The sequence below is a fragment of the Aulonocara sp. 'chitande type north' Nkhata Bay genome, linkage group LG8, assembly GCF_057382095.1.
Source record: "Aulonocara sp. 'chitande type north' Nkhata Bay isolate Kocher_YH1m ecotype deep benthic linkage group LG8, A_spYH_male_GT1.1, whole genome shotgun sequence".
Taxonomy (NCBI): Eukaryota; Metazoa; Chordata; class Actinopteri; order Cichliformes; family Cichlidae; genus Aulonocara; species Aulonocara sp. 'chitande type north' Nkhata Bay.
Genome location: NC_141351.1, coordinates 21,218,670 through 21,240,408, shown reverse-complemented (window position 1 = coordinate 21,240,408; position 21,739 = coordinate 21,218,670). Strand labels below are relative to the sequence as shown.

At 39.9% G+C, this 21,739-nt stretch overlaps 1 protein-coding gene across 1 annotated transcript; it reads right to left on the bottom strand.

Annotated features, from left to right (window-relative positions):
- Window positions 1–653: 653 nt before the first annotated feature.
- plekhm1 (pleckstrin homology and RUN domain containing M1) lies at window positions 654–20,086 on the bottom strand. Its single transcript, XM_086304252.1, has 12 exons — window positions 19,891–20,086; window positions 19,132–19,218; window positions 14,678–14,919; window positions 12,891–13,562; window positions 12,059–12,512; window positions 9,248–9,395; window positions 6,689–7,657; window positions 5,373–5,518; window positions 4,262–4,455; window positions 4,041–4,104; window positions 3,788–3,945; window positions 654–2,120 (listed from the first exon to the last, which is right to left on the bottom strand). Exons 2-12 carry the CDS (start codon window positions 19,180–19,182, stop codon window positions 2,012–2,014), a joined length of 3,207 nt encoding a protein of 1,068 aa, XP_086160378.1. The 5' UTR covers window positions 19,183–19,218; window positions 19,891–20,086; the 3' UTR covers window positions 654–2,011.
- Between the last annotated feature and the right edge of the window lie 1,653 nt (window positions 20,087–21,739).

Here is a 21,739-nt window from a genome sequence, read left to right as displayed (position 1 = left end):
AGTCAAAAATGAAAGAAAAGGGAAAAAAAAAAAAGCTCATAAACACAGCTGGGTTTTTAGTTTAGGGATAATTTAATGTGGCTGAAGATATCAGAGCTCAAATAACTCAGCTGAAATATCCATTTAACAGTCATTTCCGAGTGCAAATATGCAAATTACGTTTTAAACTTTATAAACACTCATCTCAAATCTTCATTTTTAATGTTTTTGCCACACAGTTATTATTAAATTATTTCATTAAATGCATGAATAAGCAGCATAAACAAATCTCCTCTGTGAGCCTTAACAATTGCCTGTTTAATCACACACACACACATATATATACATATATATACATACATATACATACATATATATACATATATATATATATATACATATACATATATATATACATATACATATACATATATATATACATATACATATACATATATATACATATATACATATACATATATACATATATACATACATATATATATATACACATACATACATACATACATACATACATATATATATATATATATATATATATATATATATACATACATATATACATACATATATATATATATATATATATATATATATATATATATATATATATATATATATATATATATATATATATATATATATATATATATATATATAGAGAGAAACATTCCACAAAGCGCTCATATTTACACTAAATTTTTTTATTGATCAATCTAATTTTTTTATTGCATGATTATGGGTATAAAAAAAAAAGTTTTGGCCCCGTAATAGTGAGATATCATGGGAAAACTGTAACGCTTAAATTAAAAAAAAGAAGGCACAATCAAGATCTGTTAATCAAAACATTTCTCATTATTCTACAAGTACAGTACTAAATATTAATGCTGGAAATCATGTCTGAATAATTTGTGCATTGAGAGAAACAGAAAACATACTGTGGATCACTTTTGTGTAAACATGATGGTTAAGAAGACATTGACAAGCAAAGTAAAGAGTGTGAATGGTCACTTTTCCACTGCACAAACTTGTAGCAGGAACCAAGTTTACAGGAAGTCCCCATGATCAGCTCTTACAATCTGTGGAGATCCTGAATGCACCAAAAAAAAAAAAAAGGCGAAGGGTAAGACAACGCTATGATTTCTGCTCATACCTTGGTTTTTCTCTACTGATCGGTGCATTACAGCTTTTACCAGACTAGTATGTTTTGGTTCAGGAAACTGAAATAAGTCTTTGACGCAGTCTCCGAGACTTTCCATCTTGATTTCGGTCTCAGTTTCAAAATTATTAAACCACTAGTTAAACTATGAATCTGTGAAACCAGATGATGATGGTTGTCATTCGTTTTATCCACTTAAATTTTACAATTTGAAAGACTCCTAAACTTCTTTGTTCGAATAGGTTTGGGGGTTTTTCAAAGATTTTCTTGTTCTGAAACTAAAGAAGAAAAAAAAAAAAAAAGTAGTGTTTGATAGTAGTTAAGAACCTCTAAGTACAGGCTCTTATTCTGGAGTAGATTCTGATCCAGAAGCAGTCCTACAAGAGGTTTTACAGGAGTGGGTGTGGGGATTCCTGAGTTTAGAATAGGTAATGGTGCAAGCTACTTATTAGTTCCTGCAGTGGAAAACGGCCAACTGTAAAAAATGTTTGGATACAATAGATTGGCAGCACCCTCGACGTCTGACCAGGCCTTTTTTGATGTCGTGGCTGAATCAGAAATCAGAGAGGTATTTAAATCACTGGTCAGTAACATTTGGCTGCATCATGTGAGCAGCACGAGGCTCTGAATGCCTCTACATTAGTGCAAGAGAGTCTAGCTACTGTAGCACTGTGACTTCAAATACCTTCATCTTCATGCTTGCTTTAAGTCAGTTAGGGCAGGCAAACTCATAATTGCACTTGAGGTTACATCATGTGAAAGCTAAATTTTGTTTTCTTTACTCTCCACCAGCTTACGTTTAACAGTCTGGCCCCGTGGCTCACAGCTCAGCACTGTCCCTACTGACCGTGCTCAGTCCTGCAGATCCCTCTCCATGTATTTCCTCATCCGCTGACAGCGAGGACAGGACTGCTCATCAGCCTTGCAGCTTATATGAAACAAAGCTTTGCAATCTTCACACCTGGGCAAGAGAAAAAACAAACCAAATTAAAGGCACTGTGGACACAATTTCCACACCACTTCTAGTAAAAATACTAATGACCAAATTTAGCATATGTTAAAGGTTTTGTTTTGCTTTTCCACAAACTTAAAGTATGATTTTCACAAAAGAATTTCTCAGTCAGTTGACGGTGTCAGCCTTAAATCCTCCGATAGAGAAAATGTGTTTCCCCAATAATTTCCACACATATAGGTGTTATTTTTATAGCTTTGGAGACACAGATTTTAAGATCTTATCAATATTTTAAAATGAGGTACAGGACAAGACAGTCATTTATATTAGAACAGTTTGAATTCACGTTCTATAAAGCGCTTCTTTGGTAAAGCTGAGCGAGTGGTTGCAGTTGTCACACTATACCTTAGGCTCCTTCCGCCTCACACCCACTCTCACTCAGAAGCTCAAAGCCCCCTTGGACTTTCTCCACACTAATGAGTACACTGTAATTTTCAAAGCCACCAGACAGCAGTTGCTAATCTAAATCTAAAGTGTGTTCTCAGGTATAATTACTATTTTTGTTAGTGGAATCTGGCTGGTTTGACAAGAGTGCAAAGACTTCAGTTCCACTTCAAAAACAGCACATGAAAACAGGGCATTGAGGGATTTGTAGATGAGAAGATGGATCTCGTAAGTAATGCGTTACTTGATTGGGAGCCAGTGGAGATTTATGAGGGTGAGTGTGATATATTCCCCGAGCTTAGTGCATGTTAGAAGCCTGGCAGATGAGTTCTGGACATACTGGATTCTGTCCAGGGCTTTGCAGGAATTTCCGAACAGGACCCCACTGCAGGAAGCCAGCCGGGTGGTGACAAAGACACGGATGATCATCTGTTACAGATTTTGTGTGACTGATGTCAAGAGATGTTCATTAGGTTGGTGACAAATCCCATATGAGCCTGGAAGCAGTGATTGTAGTGAGACCTACTAAGATGGATGGTTTGGAGATGGTGGCACTGGCAGAGTTGCAGGTAGACAAGTTAAAATGCTAAGAGTTTCAGTGCGAGTGAGCAGGACAGACAAGTTTATTGTAACAGAAGGACTGTTCAGGATGAGCGTTTTGAATACAAAGTTAGAGAGGCAAAGCCGAGATGGTTTGGACATGGAGCTGCCAGACAGGAGGAAAAGCGGAAAACCACAGAGAAGAGAAGGAGGACATGCAGCGGGTTGGAGTGACAGAGGAGGGTGCTAGATATAGGGTGAGATGAAGGCAGGTGATCCACTGTGGCGACCCCTAAAAGTAGCAGCCAAAAGAAGATCATTTTGGTCTGTGTGCTTTATTAAAAGTGTTTTCTACGTCTCTCTGGTAGATTGTGTCTTGCTATTCATATTAACAAGAGGGCTTCAGTTTATTTTTGTCCTGTTTACACTTTATATAGCCCACGTTAAAAAGCGACAGACAGTGGCGACTAAAAAGAACACTGAAAACACAAACAAGGGAAAGGAAGTCACACAGAAGAACAGGATGTTTAAAAAGTTGGAGCTGGTGTTTAGCATTTAATTTAGAATATTTGGACAAAAGGCTGGCCTCATTGTGGAGACTTTTTCCTCTTTCTTTTTAAAACTATTTTGTTTTAGGGCTCAAATAAATAAAAAGAATGAGGAATGAAGAGAGATGCCTTTGGAAAACATACCTTGTGGTTGTCTCAAACTGGAAGGGGAAGATGGTGTCATCAGAGTGGCATATCTGACAAATGTAGCCACGCTGGGTGCAAAGGTCGCAGCTGAACACGTGATTAGAGGCATGTTGCACCAGCCTGCGCAGAAAGTTTACATACTGGCCCTCTGCTACCTGACAAAAAAGAAATAAAAAAAATACAGATGCCTATATGTAGGTATTTTAAGGTGGCGGATCCTAGATGCAATAAAAGCGGGCCAGAAGGTTACCTGTCGCAAGTCCTTGACACTGTACAGGTGGTTTGACTCCAACAGGTAAGTTCGCTGCCCCATTCTAGAGAGAGAAATGGAAGGAGATGAAAAAAAGAAAAGAAAGGTGTTTAACATGTTTTATAGCATTTAAATTGATTGTTCCTATTAAAAAGAAATTCAATAGGAACAATGTAGCCTAGAGTAATTTATTGTTATTGCCAAGGCATTCTGCCAAACACCTCGCTTTGAGTTTCTTGCAGGCTCCACTGCGGCAGGTATGCAGATATTCACCCAGAAGGCATAGCTTCTGCCTCTGCTCGTGGGCCTGACCCATGGACTCTGTGTGCGCAACCAACTCAGGGTTCAGCTGCTCCAGGTTGAGCAGAGGCTCTTGTTCTACCTGCTTCAGAAGCCACAGGGCTTTCTTAGACACCTGTGCAGACAAACAAGTGTAAGCAGTCTCATGAGGCTGACATGTTGCTTCAAAATGTTCAGCAATTTAAAAAAAAAAAAAAAAAAAAGACAAACTAGAATATTTAGTTATGAGTGGGTTAGAATACATAAAACAAACCCGCACAGAAAAACTGTAAGAGGACTGTACTGTCAGTTAGCCTGGAGGAAATGCAAATAGTCTGTACTGCCATTTAACTCTATTTCAGCAGATGGCGCTGTATGAACAGTTTCTGTGACAAACAGCAACAACCAGACTTTTTGGTCTTAGAAAGAGGTGACCTCCTCAAAATATAAACACTGTTAGCACATTTAGTACATATTAGCCTAATCCATTCTTCAATTCCTGATTCAGGTTTGCACTGTAATAAATCAATGTTTGAATCAAACCTCAAAACTTGCAAGAAATAAAAAAGAAAAAAAGGTTACTCATTCATATTCATGACAGTGATCACATTTATGCTCATAATTAGTGTATGTGAACATAAATATTTCCTTAATTAAATTTGAGATATTAAATACTGAAATGGCATTTACTTTTTGACTTGATTGTTTTAGCAAAGCCGTCTTTTTATTTAACCTCAGAGGTCACAAAACAGTTAAGTTGCAAAAAAACAAACAAAAAACAAACAAACAAAAAAAAAATATTAGAAAATATTTCAAATGAGACTCAGACCTTTAAGATGCAAGTTCATAGAGTTTGGTGTAACACATTACACAGTGTGCTTCATGCTTCCAGTCTGCAGCACTCGTGTTAATACCCAAGGCCAGTTTCTTCAAATGACACTAAGCTTTCATCTAAATTAGCAGGTAGGAAGTCATATATGTTTGTTTTTTCTAATTGCTGTAACAAATTTTTTTATAGAAGTTTGTTTGCAGATAGTTACGTGTTGCACCTACCTCTCTTTGGGCAACATCCCAGTTGTGTACCATGCGTGAGGGGATGATGGAGGTGTCACCTTTGTGGCATGACTCACAGTAGTACAGCCCAGAGAACTCACATAACCTGGCTCTGCCCAGTGACAGTCCAATCTTCTGAGGACAGCCTGCAAGACACAGCAAAGCACAACTCAGTCTGAGTCACATCCACTCTAACAATGAGTCGGATTCCTCTTCCCGTAGACTCAATCAGTGATACATTATGATTTACAAGGCTATGCTTGATCTGCTCCACGTGTCAGAAGTTGATGTCTTTCATCCCAAGATTTATCCCCCCCCCCCACAAAAAAACCAAACCCCAAAACAGATCTGTCAGCGGGATTACGCAAAGAAACACCTGACCGAGTTTTAAGATACTTGCTAGAAAAGTGGGACAAAAGCAAAGGAATAATACTTTAAATTTCTTTTGGGAAAATAGGTGGATCTTAAAGATGGGTTTTATTGGTTTTGGGGTAAAAGGATCGTAAAAAATACAACTGAACACAAGATCAGGTCTTAGACTCCTAGGCAACATGCTGATTTTTATCATCACACTCAAAACCAAACTAAACAACAGGAAATGAACAGACTGAACAGACAAGTGCAAATCTTCCATAATCTCCAGTTTTCTTAATGTAAAAGTTTCTTCTTTTTTTTTAGTACATAAAATGACATTATCTACTGGTTTATGGATCCTGGATTTTAAAGTTTCAGCATTATTGTTTTGGCTGTCAATATATTAGTTTTGCAGAGCCAGAAGTGAACAATATTTGAACAAGAGATTGAAGTGCAAAGTTATTAGCTAACACAAGCAAGCTCAAGCCATAGGCTCACACACACACAGACGCATCTGCAATGATCAGTACCACACAGCAAGTCAGGTCCATTAAAATGTTCCAAAATGCACATTATAAACATTAGGCCATACCCTTAACTTCAAGTTTTAGTCAAATGCAAACAAATGCATTATTAAAGCATTCATTTACTGTAAAGGTTATTAATGAAGGACGAAACTATCCAAGAGTCCAAAACATGCTTTTTAATGCTGTTAAGCTGATAATTTTAAAACAAGGTTGATTTTGTCCGTCTCAGACTGCTGAAGTCTTAAATTTAAAAAAATGGTGTGCTCAAACCCAGTAAAGGGTTTTGACCCAATCACTTACACTAGAAGTGCAATGAAAAGCTTCAACTTTTGATACTGCAGACAGGATGGATTACCACAACAAGCAAAATCTGCTTGATTTTACATCAAACAGGCTTCAAAAGGTTTAAAGATATTTTTTAAATTCTAACATTACCTGCACATTTGAAGCCCTGAGTGTCCAGGCCCTTCTCTGAGGGAACTTTGAAAAGGTGAACAAGAAGTGCTCCATCTTCTTTTAGCCTATGCTGCACCAGTCTGTACAGATTTCCAGTCGCTTCCAAAGGTACCTCAGAGCCTTCACACTCCCCATTCTCCAGGTATGAGTCAAGAGCCTCTCGGATAAACTTCCTCCAAAAGCGAGCCTCCTTGTCATTCTCCGCTCTAAATCTAAGCGTTTCTCGAATTGTCAGGAGCTTGAAAAAGGCTGGTCCCCCCTGAGAAACATCGGGTACCACATCCCGGATTTCCTCAACAGGGTAATTTAGCCGCTGTAGCTTCCTTCCTTCTTTTACGAGAAATCCTTTCAAGGTCTCCAAGGAGAGAGAGAAAACCATACGTTCCCACGTCCGGGCCTCAGGATCTGTGGAGAAGTACAAAACAGCTTCTTTGATGGAATCTGTTTCTAAATTTGTAGTCGATGTCCAGTCAAATTCCTGCTGAGGAGGAGATGGAGAATCCTGCCCTCCACAAGCATCAGAACCAGACGGGCCTTGCTCAGGGCTGGAAGGGGACAAGGGTGGCGAAGAAACTGCACGTTCATCCACACCATTCTCACACCCGGTGTGCAGCACCTCCCACTGCTCGCCATGCGGTACTGGTCGGCTTTTGTTGACAGCCTCAATAATCCGGTCCACCCAGTCCTCAGCTTCGTCACGATTGGCCGCCCGGAGGTAAAGCCGTTTTCCAGGAAAGGTCAAGTCAAAGCGGCCCTCAGTTGAGGTGATGTGAACGTCTTCACATCGCACCAGGGAGCAGTTTTCGCAGCATGTCCGTTCATCTGCATTCCCATATAGGCGGAACTCAAAGGGTGACAGCTCGCAGTAGTAGTCGCGCCATAATCCTACGGCGCTGCGTCGTTCTAGGTGACCGAGCTTCAGCAACCCTCGAAAGGGGTTTGACAGCCCTGGGAAAAACACATACATAGATGACATTGTCGTGTTTTCACACTGAGAAGGCCTCTTTTATATCCATGTTTACTAGCTGAGCAATACATACAGAAAATTAAGCCACAATTGAACCTTTTGCATTATTTTGAGCAAAGTTGCAGGGTTGTCATAAATAAAAATAAATAAATAAAAGCTGGACTGGTTTTCAATGTAGCTGTCAACTGTGTGTTAAAACTTAAAGACTAAAAGAAAAATCCTCATTAGGACAGGGATTTGTGTCTATGTAAGAAACTATATTATTGTTTGTTAATGTGTTATTACATTAACGTCTGGTAATTCTATGACATTTAGGCCACGTTATATGGTAATGCAAATGTAACATAAGTAATCTAACAAATTACTTTCCCCAGAAAGTAATTCTTCCCTGGCAAGTCCTCTCAACTTGCTACAACACAGTGATGCATTGTAGAGAAAAAAAATGGAGAAGGAAACGGGGTTACAAGAAAAAGAACAGCCCGATATGTGAACTGACATTGGATTTCCAATCAACTATTACATGACTTCAGAGTTCCTGTTAGCAGCGCGAAAACAAAATGAAAAGAAGGCTTGGAATTCAAGTTGACATCCCCAGTGGGATAATTTCACCAGCCAACATTCCCCATTATTTGCTTCAATAGATAAGTTAACATTGACTCACAACACGGTTAAATAATCTAATCTGTTCATGTGAATGACTGAGATTAGCTACTCGTGAACAGTCCCATTATTGACAAAATGATTTTAAAAATAAATAATAACCATAGTCCATATGCTTTGTCACAAAATGTCCCATGACATGCTTCACTATCTGCGCTGTTAACGTTACTGTGTTACACTCTTTCACATTATTTCTATTTTTAAAACAGGCCATGGGACTCATCCAGGTGACGTCCTGCAAATGTAGTAAAATCACATTCCACAGTGATGTGGCCACACGCCAAGCATTATGTAACAGCAGGCGTTTTCTCTTTTGAGACCTGAAGGAAATTACCTGCTGGGAAAATCTGGGGGCGTGGCTTTAATCTCATTCCACGCTTTCTAGTGCTCCTGGACTTTAGTGCAGTATGTTACTTCATTTGTAATCCCTCAGTGGCTACCTGTATTGACCAGGTGTGCGCACACTGCAGGTACCACTAGAAGTGCTGTGGAGCAACGATTTTATATGTGGGCTTCTGTTTAGTTTGTTAACAGCTCTGTCTCTTTCACTTGAATGCAATGATCTATTTGTGATAGAAACAGTTTGTTCAGAGAAACTCAGTTGGCAGAATTCTGAAACTCAGATTTCTTTCCTCGGGCAGTGAGATTGCTGAGATTCCCCATAATTACTTATTCCTTCATTTATGCATTTTTCTTATATTGCATAAAATTCTTACATCTTTTTTTTTTTTTTTTTTTCCATACACAAGCTTGTAGTGCTCAATTACAAAAAAAAAAGAAAGAAAGAAACTTTATTATGTTCTCACATTGAGCACTGACTGCTGTGAATTATGCCCAGCGCCCAAAACTCTTTTCATACAACCGTTTATCATAAGTTTTACACTCAAAGCTTGGGGGACAGGGGATGGTACCTATTTGTCTGCGATGGACGACACTTGGACGTGACGGCGAGATGCTGGGCTCAGGTGCGGGAGGAGAGACAGGTGCGTCATCGCTGTCCGGCAAATTCTCCAGGTGGGGCTTATAAATGTCATCGTCTGAGATCCAAGAATAAGAATGCTGCAAAAAGCAGGAAAGGATGTTTTATTTAGCATTGGGAACTAAAGGGTTTCATTTGCATGTTAATGGTAAGTAGCAGAGTGCAGTTTGCAAAAAAAGGGTTCCCCTTTTATCATGTGTCATTGGTGTTAGTGGTGTAGAAGCTATAAACAGTGGTCTCTAAACGGTCACGTGAATTTAAGCACAAATGTGTCTGTCTTGACTAATGTTAAGAGATTTTCCTATATTTATGTAAAACACTAAGAAATATCTTTAGTTTTTCCCCATTCAGAGATCACAATTAAGAGTTGTTTTCACTCTAGGCATTTGCTGGTATAGTATGGCTACCTTCTGTACTCCATTTTATTAACATTTCGCCACAGGACTGGTTTCATATCACTACTAATTTGCCTTCCGGCAGTATTCTCACAGTCTATTAACACTGAACACTAGAACAGCAGGTTGGTGTGTTTTTGCTGTGCCCATGTGGGTTTCTGCTGCGTGCTTAAGCTACTTCCCACAGATCAGAGGTGTTTTTCAGGTAAAATGTCGCTGTGGATGTGAGTACTATAGTAAGACTCAGTACTCAGTCAATAAAAGTTAGCCCTAATTAGTAGGGGTGCAACGATATTCGTATCGATATTGAACCGTTCGATACAGTGCTTTCGGTTCGGTACGCATATGTATCGAACAATACAACATTTGTAATTTATTTTATCAATTTTCCTTCTGACGATGCTGTCTGTGTTGAGCGCTCAGTGAATCTGTGTTCGACTACTCCGCCTAGGCTGCACTGTCCAGCGCAGATCCACTGAGCGCTCAACACAGACAGCATAGTCAGAAGGAAGAGCGCAGGGCAAGCTAGCGAGACAGAAGTTAAGCTCTCCTTGCAACAGGCAAATTGAACCTCATTCAGATCTGGCGTTTGGAATTATTTTGGTTTTCATGTGACGTATGACCCTGAAGGTAAGCGAGTCATGGACTAAAGTAAAACAGTATGTTGGATGTGCCATGCAATGCTCAATTACATTGGTGTGAACTAGTGTGTTAGCGCAGTTAGCTCGTTAACGTGTTGGCCGTCTAGCCCCATGCACGGAGCGATCGGCGGTAGCTCGTTAACGGAGATTTGCCGTGTTGTGGCGTTAAGGTCATTTCAACGAGATTAACCTGAAAGCACTAGTGGGAACACAACGAATATGACTGCACATTTACGCCGACATCATCCTAGTGCAAAGACAAGTGGAAGCAGACAAAAAAAAAAAGCAAGCATGCTACTAACTTTAGCCGAGTCATTTAGACAGCTGTTAGCACATGATTCTCCTTATGCTGCTGAGAATATAGCCCAGAAGAAGCGGATAGTATAGCTTTTATTTTGGAAAGAGCCATTTCTCTGTAATAAACTCTCTTTTCCAAAGATGAGTGATTCCTCAATCAGATACAGGGCTTGCAATATCGCTAGCCCGACGTCCCGGAGCTAGCGATTTTTTTCAGTCGGGCTACCAAAATCTATCTCTGCCCTGCCCGTCGGGCTATTGTAGGAAAAATATATGTCAATGCTTTTGCATTCTTTCAGAAATGTAGCTGGGTAATTATGTCATTGGCATCGGTGAGCCACTGTCAATATGTGACATATTGAAGTCGCGTTTGAATTTGCGCTTGTTTTTTTGCTTTCACTTTGCAATCGTGCGAACTGTGTATAGAGAGCGACAGCACTGATCTGTGAGTGATGATAATTTGTGCACCAATTCCTCTGACATCGTCTTATTAATCGTTAGCTTACTATGCAAACATGACAAGTGAAATCTCCCGCAGCAAGCTTAAACATGTGAGAGGTTGATCGCGCAGAGAATCGCTGAGCTTATGTGAGTCGGTGTGTAAAAGCAGCAGGATATATATTTGAGTTCTGCTGAGCCAAATAAGACAGGTCGGGGTGAAGAAGTGACAGCCAAAGAAAAGCTTACCACAAAACGGAGAAGTTATGACAAATCAGACTATAAGGCAAAAAGAAAGTGCAGCTTTATGGTTTCATGGACAAAAGAATTTCTGTGGCTGCAATATGATGAGCTAAATAACCAGGACTGCACATAAGTGGTCCGCAGGTGCGCATTCGCTGTCAAAATAAAAAACACACAAGGGTTAGGGTTAAATTTAAAAACTGTACTTTTGAGTTAAAATATATATTTATAATTTTAATAAATGACAAATTAAAAATGCATGAACATTTTTTTGTATCGAAAAAATATCGAACCGTGACACCAAAGTATCGAACCGAACCGAACCGTGAATTTTGTGTATCGTTGCACCCCTACTAATTAGACAAGGAGTTAGACGATGGATGGATGGACAGACTAAGTTAGTAAAACTAATGCGACTACTCACCATTTTTGTGAGGGGTTTTAAAATGGAAAACAATAAACACAAAATAACATTTTTCCATTATTTATTACAGATATTGTGTTGTTTTTTTTCTCTATGCATTATTCAAGATTCAAGAATAAGAGTTGAACATCCTACTTGACATTTCATGCAACAAATATCAAATAGTTTTTTTGCATTCTACGTAATCAGCAACCACAGTATTCATGAACTGATATGAGTGCATTTGACAAATTTGCATTAAGGCCAGATAAAGTTTGTGGTTTTGCTCAAATAACGGCTACCCTCTACAGAGATGTTACACTTACTGATAGTGAATCTGAAGATGGCTTTCTGCTCAAGATGCTTGTAGAGCGACGTGGGCACTGATGAACTGCAGAGTCTGCGTTGGTTTTTTCAGAGCTTTCTGTTGGCTTCTCTTCCTGGACAGGCTCAACAGTGACACTTACTTCCTCCACAGGTTCTGCAGGTTCACTGACTGCTGAGACAAGACATATGTCCGAGTGCAATTCTGAAGAGGCACTTTTGCAGACTTCAGCGGGACACTTATCATCATCAGATGACGGCAGCTCAGTGGTTGTTTCTGGTTGCTCTAAATCAAGCTGTCCAAAGTTTGGAGGCTGGTACTCAGAAGCCTGGGGCTCACTGTCACTGATAATACCCTTCTCAGAGAACTGAGAAGGACCCATGCTGGAGACAAATGAGTCTTCCTGTGTCGAGTCCTGACTGCAGTGTCCGCTCTCCCGGAAATCAGTCAGCGAGCTGCAGAGATACAGATAACTCAAAACATGTATTCTACTTCAAGTTAAATAAAAGAAAAGCTTTTGTTGACGAAAGACCAAAAAAAAAACAAAAAACAAAAAACCTCTGCATCCAAGCTGCTAATTTTATATACTGGTTATTGGCTGCTTTTCAGTCCCGTGCCAGAGCCCATATTGGGGTGGATGTTTTATTGGAGGCTATTTCCTGCCAATGATTAACACATATCTGGTGCTCTATTGATTATTAGAACAACAGGATGGTGTATGAGGGACTGACTAAAAATATACTACAAGATGGGGCTCATTCAGGTGCTAAGAACAGTTATTTAACTCCTATTTGCTCCAGAATGATTAAAAACTGTTTAAAATGTATACATACTCTTTCTGTGGCCTCTTGGTGCAGATGTTGGGATTAATGGCTGCTTCCAAGTCACATGAAGACCAATGCTCTCCTGTCGGGCTGCGGGGGTCCTGTCCCTGCAGAAGGCTGTCAGAGCTCAAGCTGGAGGACAGCTGAGAGGAGCCTGTGGTATCCAGGCTTAAATTAGAAGAACGAAGAGCAGTCTGACTCCCTTGTAAAAGATCTGATCCCCTTCCCACTAAAACTGGGCAGCCTCTCTGTACATCCAGTGCGTCCGAAGAACCCGATGACTGAGACACTGTATCCCAAATTTCCTTCCATATCGGTTTGGAGGTGGGAGGGTCTCCACCATTGAGGGGCAGGTCGAGTAAGTCTGCCTGGGACAAAGGGCAGAGTCCGGCAAGAGCCAGAGGCGTGGTGGTCCACTCATTGAGGACAGATGACTTGTAAGACAGGCTGAATGTGAGGGAGGCCAGACCCTGGAGGTAGCTGAGCAGAACCTCTCGCTCCTCCGGGTTCAGGAGCAAGGCACTGGGCTGATAATGGGCCTGCAGCTTGGAGTCTTCACGGAACAGCGATACGAGGTAGCACTCCAGGAGGCCGTGGTTGAGGGCCAGCCGTAGCCACGCTCGGCAGCGACCCACATCAGTGCCCACAAAGCTTATCTTCTCCAGCTCTGTGATCACATCACTAGGTAAAAAAAAAAAAAAAAAAAAAAAAAAAGAGTGTGATAAACATATTGCATTTTCACAGAATAATACCTTAAATCAGTCATACTTAAACTTAAGAACAGCATCACTCAATATGAACTCTGAAAATCTTCAGGGACACTTCAATTCAATTCGATTAAATTTCTTTATTGTCCCACAAGGGGAAATTAGTTTAGCAGCAGGATATAAATAAACAGAACAATACTATAAAATAATAATGAAAATAATAGTGATAGAAAGTCCAAGGACAGTTATTTGCCATTGAGGAGACAAGATGCAGTGGGGATAAAAGAGACCTGGAGTCTTTTAGTCTTCCTCACAGGTACTCTAAAACGGCAGCCCTAACCCTTTACTAAAAACTCTGATTTAAACACAAGACTCGGATTAATGACCTCCTGACGTTTCTGTTCTTCATTTCATTTGATCAATCATCTCTCTTATTCTGTGTAATTCTCTATTAACAGCCTTCTTTTTTGCCATGTGATAATGATCAGTCAATTTTTTAAATCTTTTGTCTTGTACTTGTTTTGTAAATGGAAATATTAAAGCTTGAAAATGTTACTCAGGGAACTCAGAACATTTTAACTTCAAGCTTAACAATTGTAAATTTTTCACTGACCACACAGACAACCTGCATACCTTCAATACCCAAAAGGAAGCTGAGGGCCACACTTTGGGAATCACTGATTTGAATTTCTCAATAACATTGTTATTGAGAAGATTGAACATTGTATGTTCACTTTTCTTCTTTGCAGCCACCACATGCTGCTTTAAAGAGACACACACACATACACATGAACACACACCAAAACCCCCTCATCCAGGAGACACAATACTGTCAGAATTCTTTTTGCCTCCTGGAAGATAGTCTTAGCCCAAAAAAGTAGTTGTCATCAGATTACTCGATTAATCAGTGGAATAATTGTTAGAATACTTGATTATTCAAGTTGCCTCAAGGCACTTTGCATAAGGTAAAGACACTACAATAAAATGAACCTGAAGTCTAAGATAAAATCTCCAAATGTATTTTTTCCAAAGGGAAAAAGTCCAAAACCCCCCAAATTTAGGAATAATTGTGCCTTGGTTCTGACTTACCGGTGGGTGACACTCTTGAGGAGGCTCCAGAAAAAAGGCTGAGGGAGGGGTCCACGGTCCCCTTTCCTACTGCTGCTTCGAGACTCTGAGCGGATGTACTTGCTCTTGATACCGTGGATGAAGATGGCCTCCAGGGCACAGCAGAGGAGGTTAGCATCGGAATCATCACTGGTGACTACCGAGTCTGACGCTACATATCGTTTCTGCAGGGCCTTGAGCGACTGCGCCAACTTCTCTTTGATCTAAGAAACAATACGTGGAAGAGGAAAAGGATTTTAATAAAACACATGATAGGTTCAAGCTACAAACCTATTCGCTGGAACGTTGAAGGCAATATAATTACACAGCAAACAAGACACGAAGTAGGCAAAGTTCTTCATGTTTCTCGTGCACAGGAGAGAACCGGACAAACGCCGTTCCTTCGCTTGACCCCAGTTGCTCTTGTCCGTTCTCCCGTAACACTGCTCTTTTATTGAGGTTACATGAATATGCATAGGTTCATTAACATATGACGTCTACACACACACAAAGAGTACCTTGCCTTTGTGTGTGTGTGTATGTGATTTGTGTGAGGTCAAGATGTGACCCTGTGAAGACTCCCCAAAAGCTGGTGCCAGGAGTCTAGCGGGTCCATCTGAACAAAAGGCTCTTATACTTAAAGAGATATACGTGTGTTTGCTATATCAACAAAGAGAAGACAGGACCTCTCTTATGCTCCTAGGATGTGGGTGTGCATTCCACTCTAGAATGCACACCAAGCCTTTGCAGCCTGCTAAAGATCACAGTCCTATCACTACACAATTGATTATACACCTCTAAGCATATATGGTTAAATATTTCTAAGCATAAATGACAATCAACAATACAAAACCTAACAACACATTCCTCAACTGGTTCTGATGGGAAGCAGCTGTCAAACAAGAAAAAAAATTCCTGTTCAACCACATACATAGAAAACATCTTCAAGCATTAACTGGCACTTTTTTCCTGCATTTCATTCCACAGTGTGATGACAAACAAGCAGTTTGAGATCAGCTGTGATGTTATGACACTCAACCTGTATATAACCTCCTGTCACATGTCACCCACTGTCAGCTGATGGGGAAAAAATAACAAACACATTACAAACAGACCTACATTATGTAAAAGGTTAGAGGACAAAGGCAGCTTCTTTCGCAACACACAAGAAACTTAGTGCTCTTGAGCACTGAAGAACTCTTCCTTTGCAGTGCTTGACTTGTTAAAAGAAAAACATCTACAGGTCCAGTTCCAAGCACCTGGACATATACGGTACATTAATGCAGCGGGGTTATTTTCTGCAAAACTAGAATTACAGGGTTTTTCCACGGTCCACGATGGGCCAGACAAGCACAGTTTGTCCAACTATACTCAAAGCAATGACTTTGTTTCACCTTACCTAATGATCTGAGGTCTCAAAGCCTTGTTAACAAAACATAAAAATTATTTATGTTTTTTTAACTCATTTTTTTCCTTTCATTGAAACATCTGAAAAACACATTTGAGAAAAAAAAAAAAGCCATAACCCTGGGGTTTTCCTGGCGTCTGGAGGATGACTACGCACGACTGGTCCATAGTGCCGGAAAATAAGATTTGGCATCTAAGCTAACAGAAGTTTCTCCCTGTTATTTTTAGCTATTTTATAAACAACAACAAAAAAAAAAAAGGTATTTTAAACTTGGGTAAAATAAGCCTCACTTTAAAAAAAAAATATACTGGTTACAAATATTTGTAATCATAGTTCTGGTTACTTTTCTTTGGTGAAAGGTCAAAAACCTCTTTAGTGGGTAGCTCCACCTATGACTCAGGCTTCCTACTTTTAAAGGATAATTTACGTCTTCATTTTTATGATCCTAGGAAAGCCTAGTTGGAACACTTCTCCATCTTCTTTAATTGAACCCTCTGGACATTGTGGAGGAATATAAATACCTTGGAGTACACAAAGACAATAAACTGAACTGGGTTAAGAACACCACTGCACTCTACAGTAAGGGCCAGAGTTGTCTCTATTTTCTGAGGCGGCTGAGGTCTTTCAACATCTGTCGGACAATGCTCAGGATTTTCTGTTAGTCTGTTGTGGTCAGTGCTATCCTCTATGCTGTTGCATGCTGGGGCAGCAGGTTGAGGGTTGCAGATGCCAACAGACTCAAACTGATCCGCAAGTTCCTGTTGCAGGAAGGGTCGTGTCTAGGGATGGGTATCGTTTAGGTTTTATCCGATACCAGTGCCAAACCGGTACTTTTGAAACGGTGCCGGTGCTCAAACTGGTGCTTAAAGAATGGAGAACACAAAATTGGTCCAAAAACCTCTCATGTTTAGCTGTTTTTTTGTAAAAAGATAACAATGTTACCTTTTCTGCAGCTATGGGGCATATATGGTATCACTCTTGGCTGGAAGCAGTGCTTAAACAACCGCAGTAGATGCGCTTGGTGTGAGGTCTCGCAGCAAGCTATCAAATACGGCGCATTTTTCGGCTTTTAAAAAAATTTGAGGTGTTACTTCCTTTGACAGTATCACAGTATCAGCTTAAAGCACTTGTTGCAGGCTGCTGAGTTTGCATATTTTGCTGTGAAGTACAGCCAGACTTTTGACCGCTTCGCCTTGGGCATTTTTAATCTGTAGTTCTGCTCTAAAAGAACGTACGTACCTGGACCCGCCTACTATCCTCGGAAACGTAAAATGATTGAATTCAAAGTGTATCACATCTCAGGAAAAACAAGCACCGAAATGTGCGCTGCTTTTCGGTCTGGTCGTTTATGTCAGAACCGGTGCCATGATACCGGTACCCATCCCTAGTCGTGTCTGAGAGGTGGATGGTGTCCAAGATAAGGACAATGCTGAATAATACCACTCCATTACATGCAGGCTAGTCACAGGAGCACGTTCAATGAGAGACCGAGATTACCAAAAATCACACTGCACCACACAGGAAATCATTCCTGTCTGTGGCCATCTCCCTGTACAACTCCGCCATCTAATATACTGTAAACACTGCAATAGTTACACCCTTTAACACACTCTCTACAGTAAAATAACAAATGACAAAGTTCACAGGTTAGAGTTAAATGTCAATCATATATATTTACCTCTGTAATATTCTTGATATTTATAATTGAGCAATTTGTATATGTTAGCACTGTTTCTTAAATTTGTAACCTTTGTAGCATATTGCATTATTTATTTAGTTTGGTCTGTTACTGTCTTGGAGCAACTTTAACACACATAATTTACTTAGGGATTATAAAGGTATTCTGGTTCTGAAGTCTACCATTCAGGCTAGAGTTAGACTCTCAAAGAGTAGCCCACAGACTGGTGGCAGCCCTTGGCAGTTAAGAACACAGTTTAAGTTATACAATCATATACAGTGCACAACAAATCTCTGCAAGCCATCATAACAGATTGAATATGAATGATGTTGAGGGGTTTAACTGTTGTTAGTGGTTAAAAAAACAAACAAACACGTTTGAAGCAATAACATGTTTAACATAACAGCGTTGATGGTGAGAGGTGACCGTCTCACTTGTTGTCATTATTTAGATTCAAGAAACACGGGGTGATTCATTAAAATCTCAGAGTTATAATCAATTCTCAAAAATAGTCACACTGAAAATAAACTAATGTCGCATGTATCAAGTATAAGAAAGCCAATGTGTGAGTTAAAATATTAAAAGTAAACAGCAAATATTAGCCAGATCTATTCTTTGTTAAGTAATTCAGCTTTGTACTTCAGTGGTTTTATATTACAGTTCACCATAGACACACAAGCACAAAAAGTACTAACAGCAAGTTCCTGATTCCTGACACGATCACCCAGGACTGATGCGTCAGTTATGTCTATGAAAAAAATCTTGAAATACTTCTGAAATATGTGAAACTATTTCACATTAATTGTTCAATATTTGACTCTTGGGTTAATTTATCAAAGTAAGTAAGACCCTCTGAGACAAAACATGTCCACCACTGATCTAAAAGGATAGAACTTGTTACATGTTTCTTAGGTTAACCTTCATTCAGTCTTTCAATGCAGGTCCCCTGAAGTGTGCACAACAGCAGCAGAGCGGTCCATTTGGGCTTTTTTCCCCTTCCTGTCTGTACCAGAAGACCTCCTGTAGCCCTGGGACTACACCTATGCAAGACCAGCTTCACCATTAAACATAATGAAAATCCTCTGTTGATGAGCTTAGTACCGGGATTATGATGCATTTCCTCTGCTGCATCCACTATTAGTGGCGTATTGAAAACAGGCTGTGCTGTTGTCGTTTTGTTTTTGTTTTTCTTTTGGAGCACCCCATGTCCCCCACAACCTAAACATCAAGGGGGTACTTTGCATTACAATACTACTTAAATCTCACAAGCCAACTCTCACGCTGTCTCACCAGCAGAGGAAGGAGCCAGACAGAAGTGAAATCCGCAACGTGAAACGAGCTGATTCTTACCTTTTTAACATCCTTAGTCTCGTGGTGAGCTTCAGTCTGCGTGGCGAGCATGGCACCTCCTGGAATAAGTTACTCCAACATGGCACACTGAAACACACACAAAAAGACCTGCCCTTTTTGCACTTGCAGGCTTGACTAACAGCGACCAAACGAGTCATGCGAGTTTGTATCCTGAATATGGCCACGCCTTCGAGCCAGACATGTGACGAGAAGGAAACGAGTTTCCCTCCTCACATCGAGTTTCCAGAATTTCCTAATCACGAGGCTGTGCTCTGTGACATTATTTGCCATTTCATCCTTTCTGTGAGTAGCCCTCCAAGTCACGTGAAGCACAGATTAAAGAAGACGTCTGCAGGGAAGTAGCTTCTTACTTCCCCAATAAAAACTGAGAGGCACTCTGAGAACTAATTAGCATGTAATCCAACCACCCTGACATCATCACATCCAAATAAGATTGCGTTAAATACATCAAGTGCTGGGCTATCAGCAAACAAAGTACTGTTTACCAAACAGTGGCTGGTTAATAGTTTCGTTTTAAACACCCAAAGCGACATTTAGAAGCATTTGTTTTCTCTGCAGACGCTTTGCAGTGACGAGCACTGGGCGTATGTGCATTAATGACAGAAATGCACGACCGAAACACTGTAAATTAAACAAATAAAATAAAAAAGCTGTGTAAATAACGAAATGTCTATCAGCTATGTAATAATATTAAACCCAGACGTTGTCGGCGGCTTTTACTAGCTAAGTTTTGCTTACCGAAACAAACAGCCTGGCTAACAGGTCGAAAAACAAGCGCGTGTCCTCCTTAAACTAACGTAAACACGGGAGCTGCACGTTAGAGGCACAAAAATCCGTGCAGTCACTCTCCATCGCTTCCAAAACACCTAAAAATAGAGCAGAAGTCAGCTCGACTTTAGACGCTCAACTGTCACCATCCAACTGAAAACGAAGTGCATCATGGGAACTCAGACTAGTGATGCGTTCAGGCTCCATCACAAATGCTGTGAAACTGAGCTTGTTCTCATGGATTCTCTTCTTGTCGATCTTTTTCTTCTTCGTGAGCTTCTTTATGATTTTCTTGATCTTCTTCTCATTCTCATCCTCTTCAAGGACACAGTGGATCATCTATCTCACCCTATCTTAAGCATCCTCTTCTGACACACCAACCCTCTGCATGTTCTTCTTCGCTACACCCAAGAACGTCCTCCGTGGTCTTCCCTTTTTCCACGGAGCTCCATCTTAAACATCCTCTGCCCAGTATATGCAGTATCTCTTGTCCAAACCATCTCAGCCTTACCTCTCTAACTTTATCTCTAATGTACTTGATCTGAGCTTTGTCTCTGACATGCTCATTTCCAGTCTGATTATTTGCACAGAAAACCTTAACATCTCCAGCTCAATTTCCTGTCTTTTTGTCGATGTCACCACCTCCAAACCATAAATCATAGCAGGTCTCTTTCCTGTCTTGTAAACCTTCCCTCATGGCTCGTACCTCTAGGTCCTTTTCCACCTGCTACCTACTCTCACTGCAGATGACCTTGCGATCTGCAGATCGCAAGGTCATCTGCGAGCATCACAGCCAATGGAAACTCTTGCCTGAACTTATTCCTCAGTCTACATGACAAAAACAAAACAAACAAACAAAAAACATAATTTATTGACATTATTTGTGTCACTTGCATGCCTACCCTGCCACTGACATTAAAATTATTCTTCATGAATTGTAAAAGTGACCTCCTATGTTATTTAATCTGACTTAGAAGTGACAAATTATAGCTATTAGCTTTATGACTTTTACATTAAAACAAAAAACAAAAGACAAAAATGGCTATTTTGCCCTTCTGGATGATAAAATGGTTTATCACCCAGAAGATAAACCATTCTATCATGGTATTTGTAAAGGGTTAAACCCAAATAGCTTAATAACATGAAAATAACAAAAATACACGAAAGTAAAAAGCTCAATTAAATAGAAAAAAGTAAATAGAATAAAATTGTTTTATCTGTTATGTATGCTTTTAGCTTATTTATATAAGGATTTATGTGGCAGGAGTTACATAGAGCGTGTTTGCATTTCACCATCTAAACGAGCTCCAACTCAAGTTGATTTCCAATCCTCTGGCGGGATTTCATTTTTACTGTCGACATATTTTTTGTGTCTTATGGTTTCCGGGTTATTTTTTTTATTTAAGACAACACATTAAAAACGAACAAAATCAACATGCAGAAAGTAGGTTAACTACTAACCTTAACTAAAGGTAAACAGAAGCGGTAATAAAAACAAAACAAACAAAAAAACAAACCTAAAGTAGAAGCTGTAGTTTACGAGTAACACTTAAAGACGACATAGTGGTTCCATTGTTGTTGACACCACAGACTTTCTGTTCTCCGTTCTCAGCTCCTGCTCTGCTAAAGACTTTTCATAACACACTCTGCAACTTATAAACTACTCCACCGCATAGCCTCACCACCGAAACAATATATTTCCAGTATAGTTGGCTTTTTATTGGTTTCAGAAACTCAAAAAACATAAACTTCAATCACTCTATACTCCTTTCTTATCCTCTGTAATCGTAGCATACTTGAAAATGAAAGCAAACGTGCG

What these genes read in the sequence shown, in the direction of transcription:
- plekhm1 (XM_086304252.1), bottom strand. Translation starts at nt 19,182, where the DNA reads ATGCTCGCCACGCAGACTGAAGCTCACCACGAGACTAAGGATGTTAAA. An exon ending in TCAGGGCTTCAAATGTGCAG is followed by an intron (nt 5,519 to 6,688) that starts GTAATGTTAGAA and finishes TGTGTCTTGCAG; the next exon opens with GCTGTCCTCAGAAGATTGGA. An exon ending in TGCAAGAAACTCAAAGCGAG is followed by an intron (nt 4,105 to 4,261) that starts GTGTTTGGCAGA and finishes TTCTCTCTCTAG; the next exon opens with AATGGGGCAGCGAACTTACC.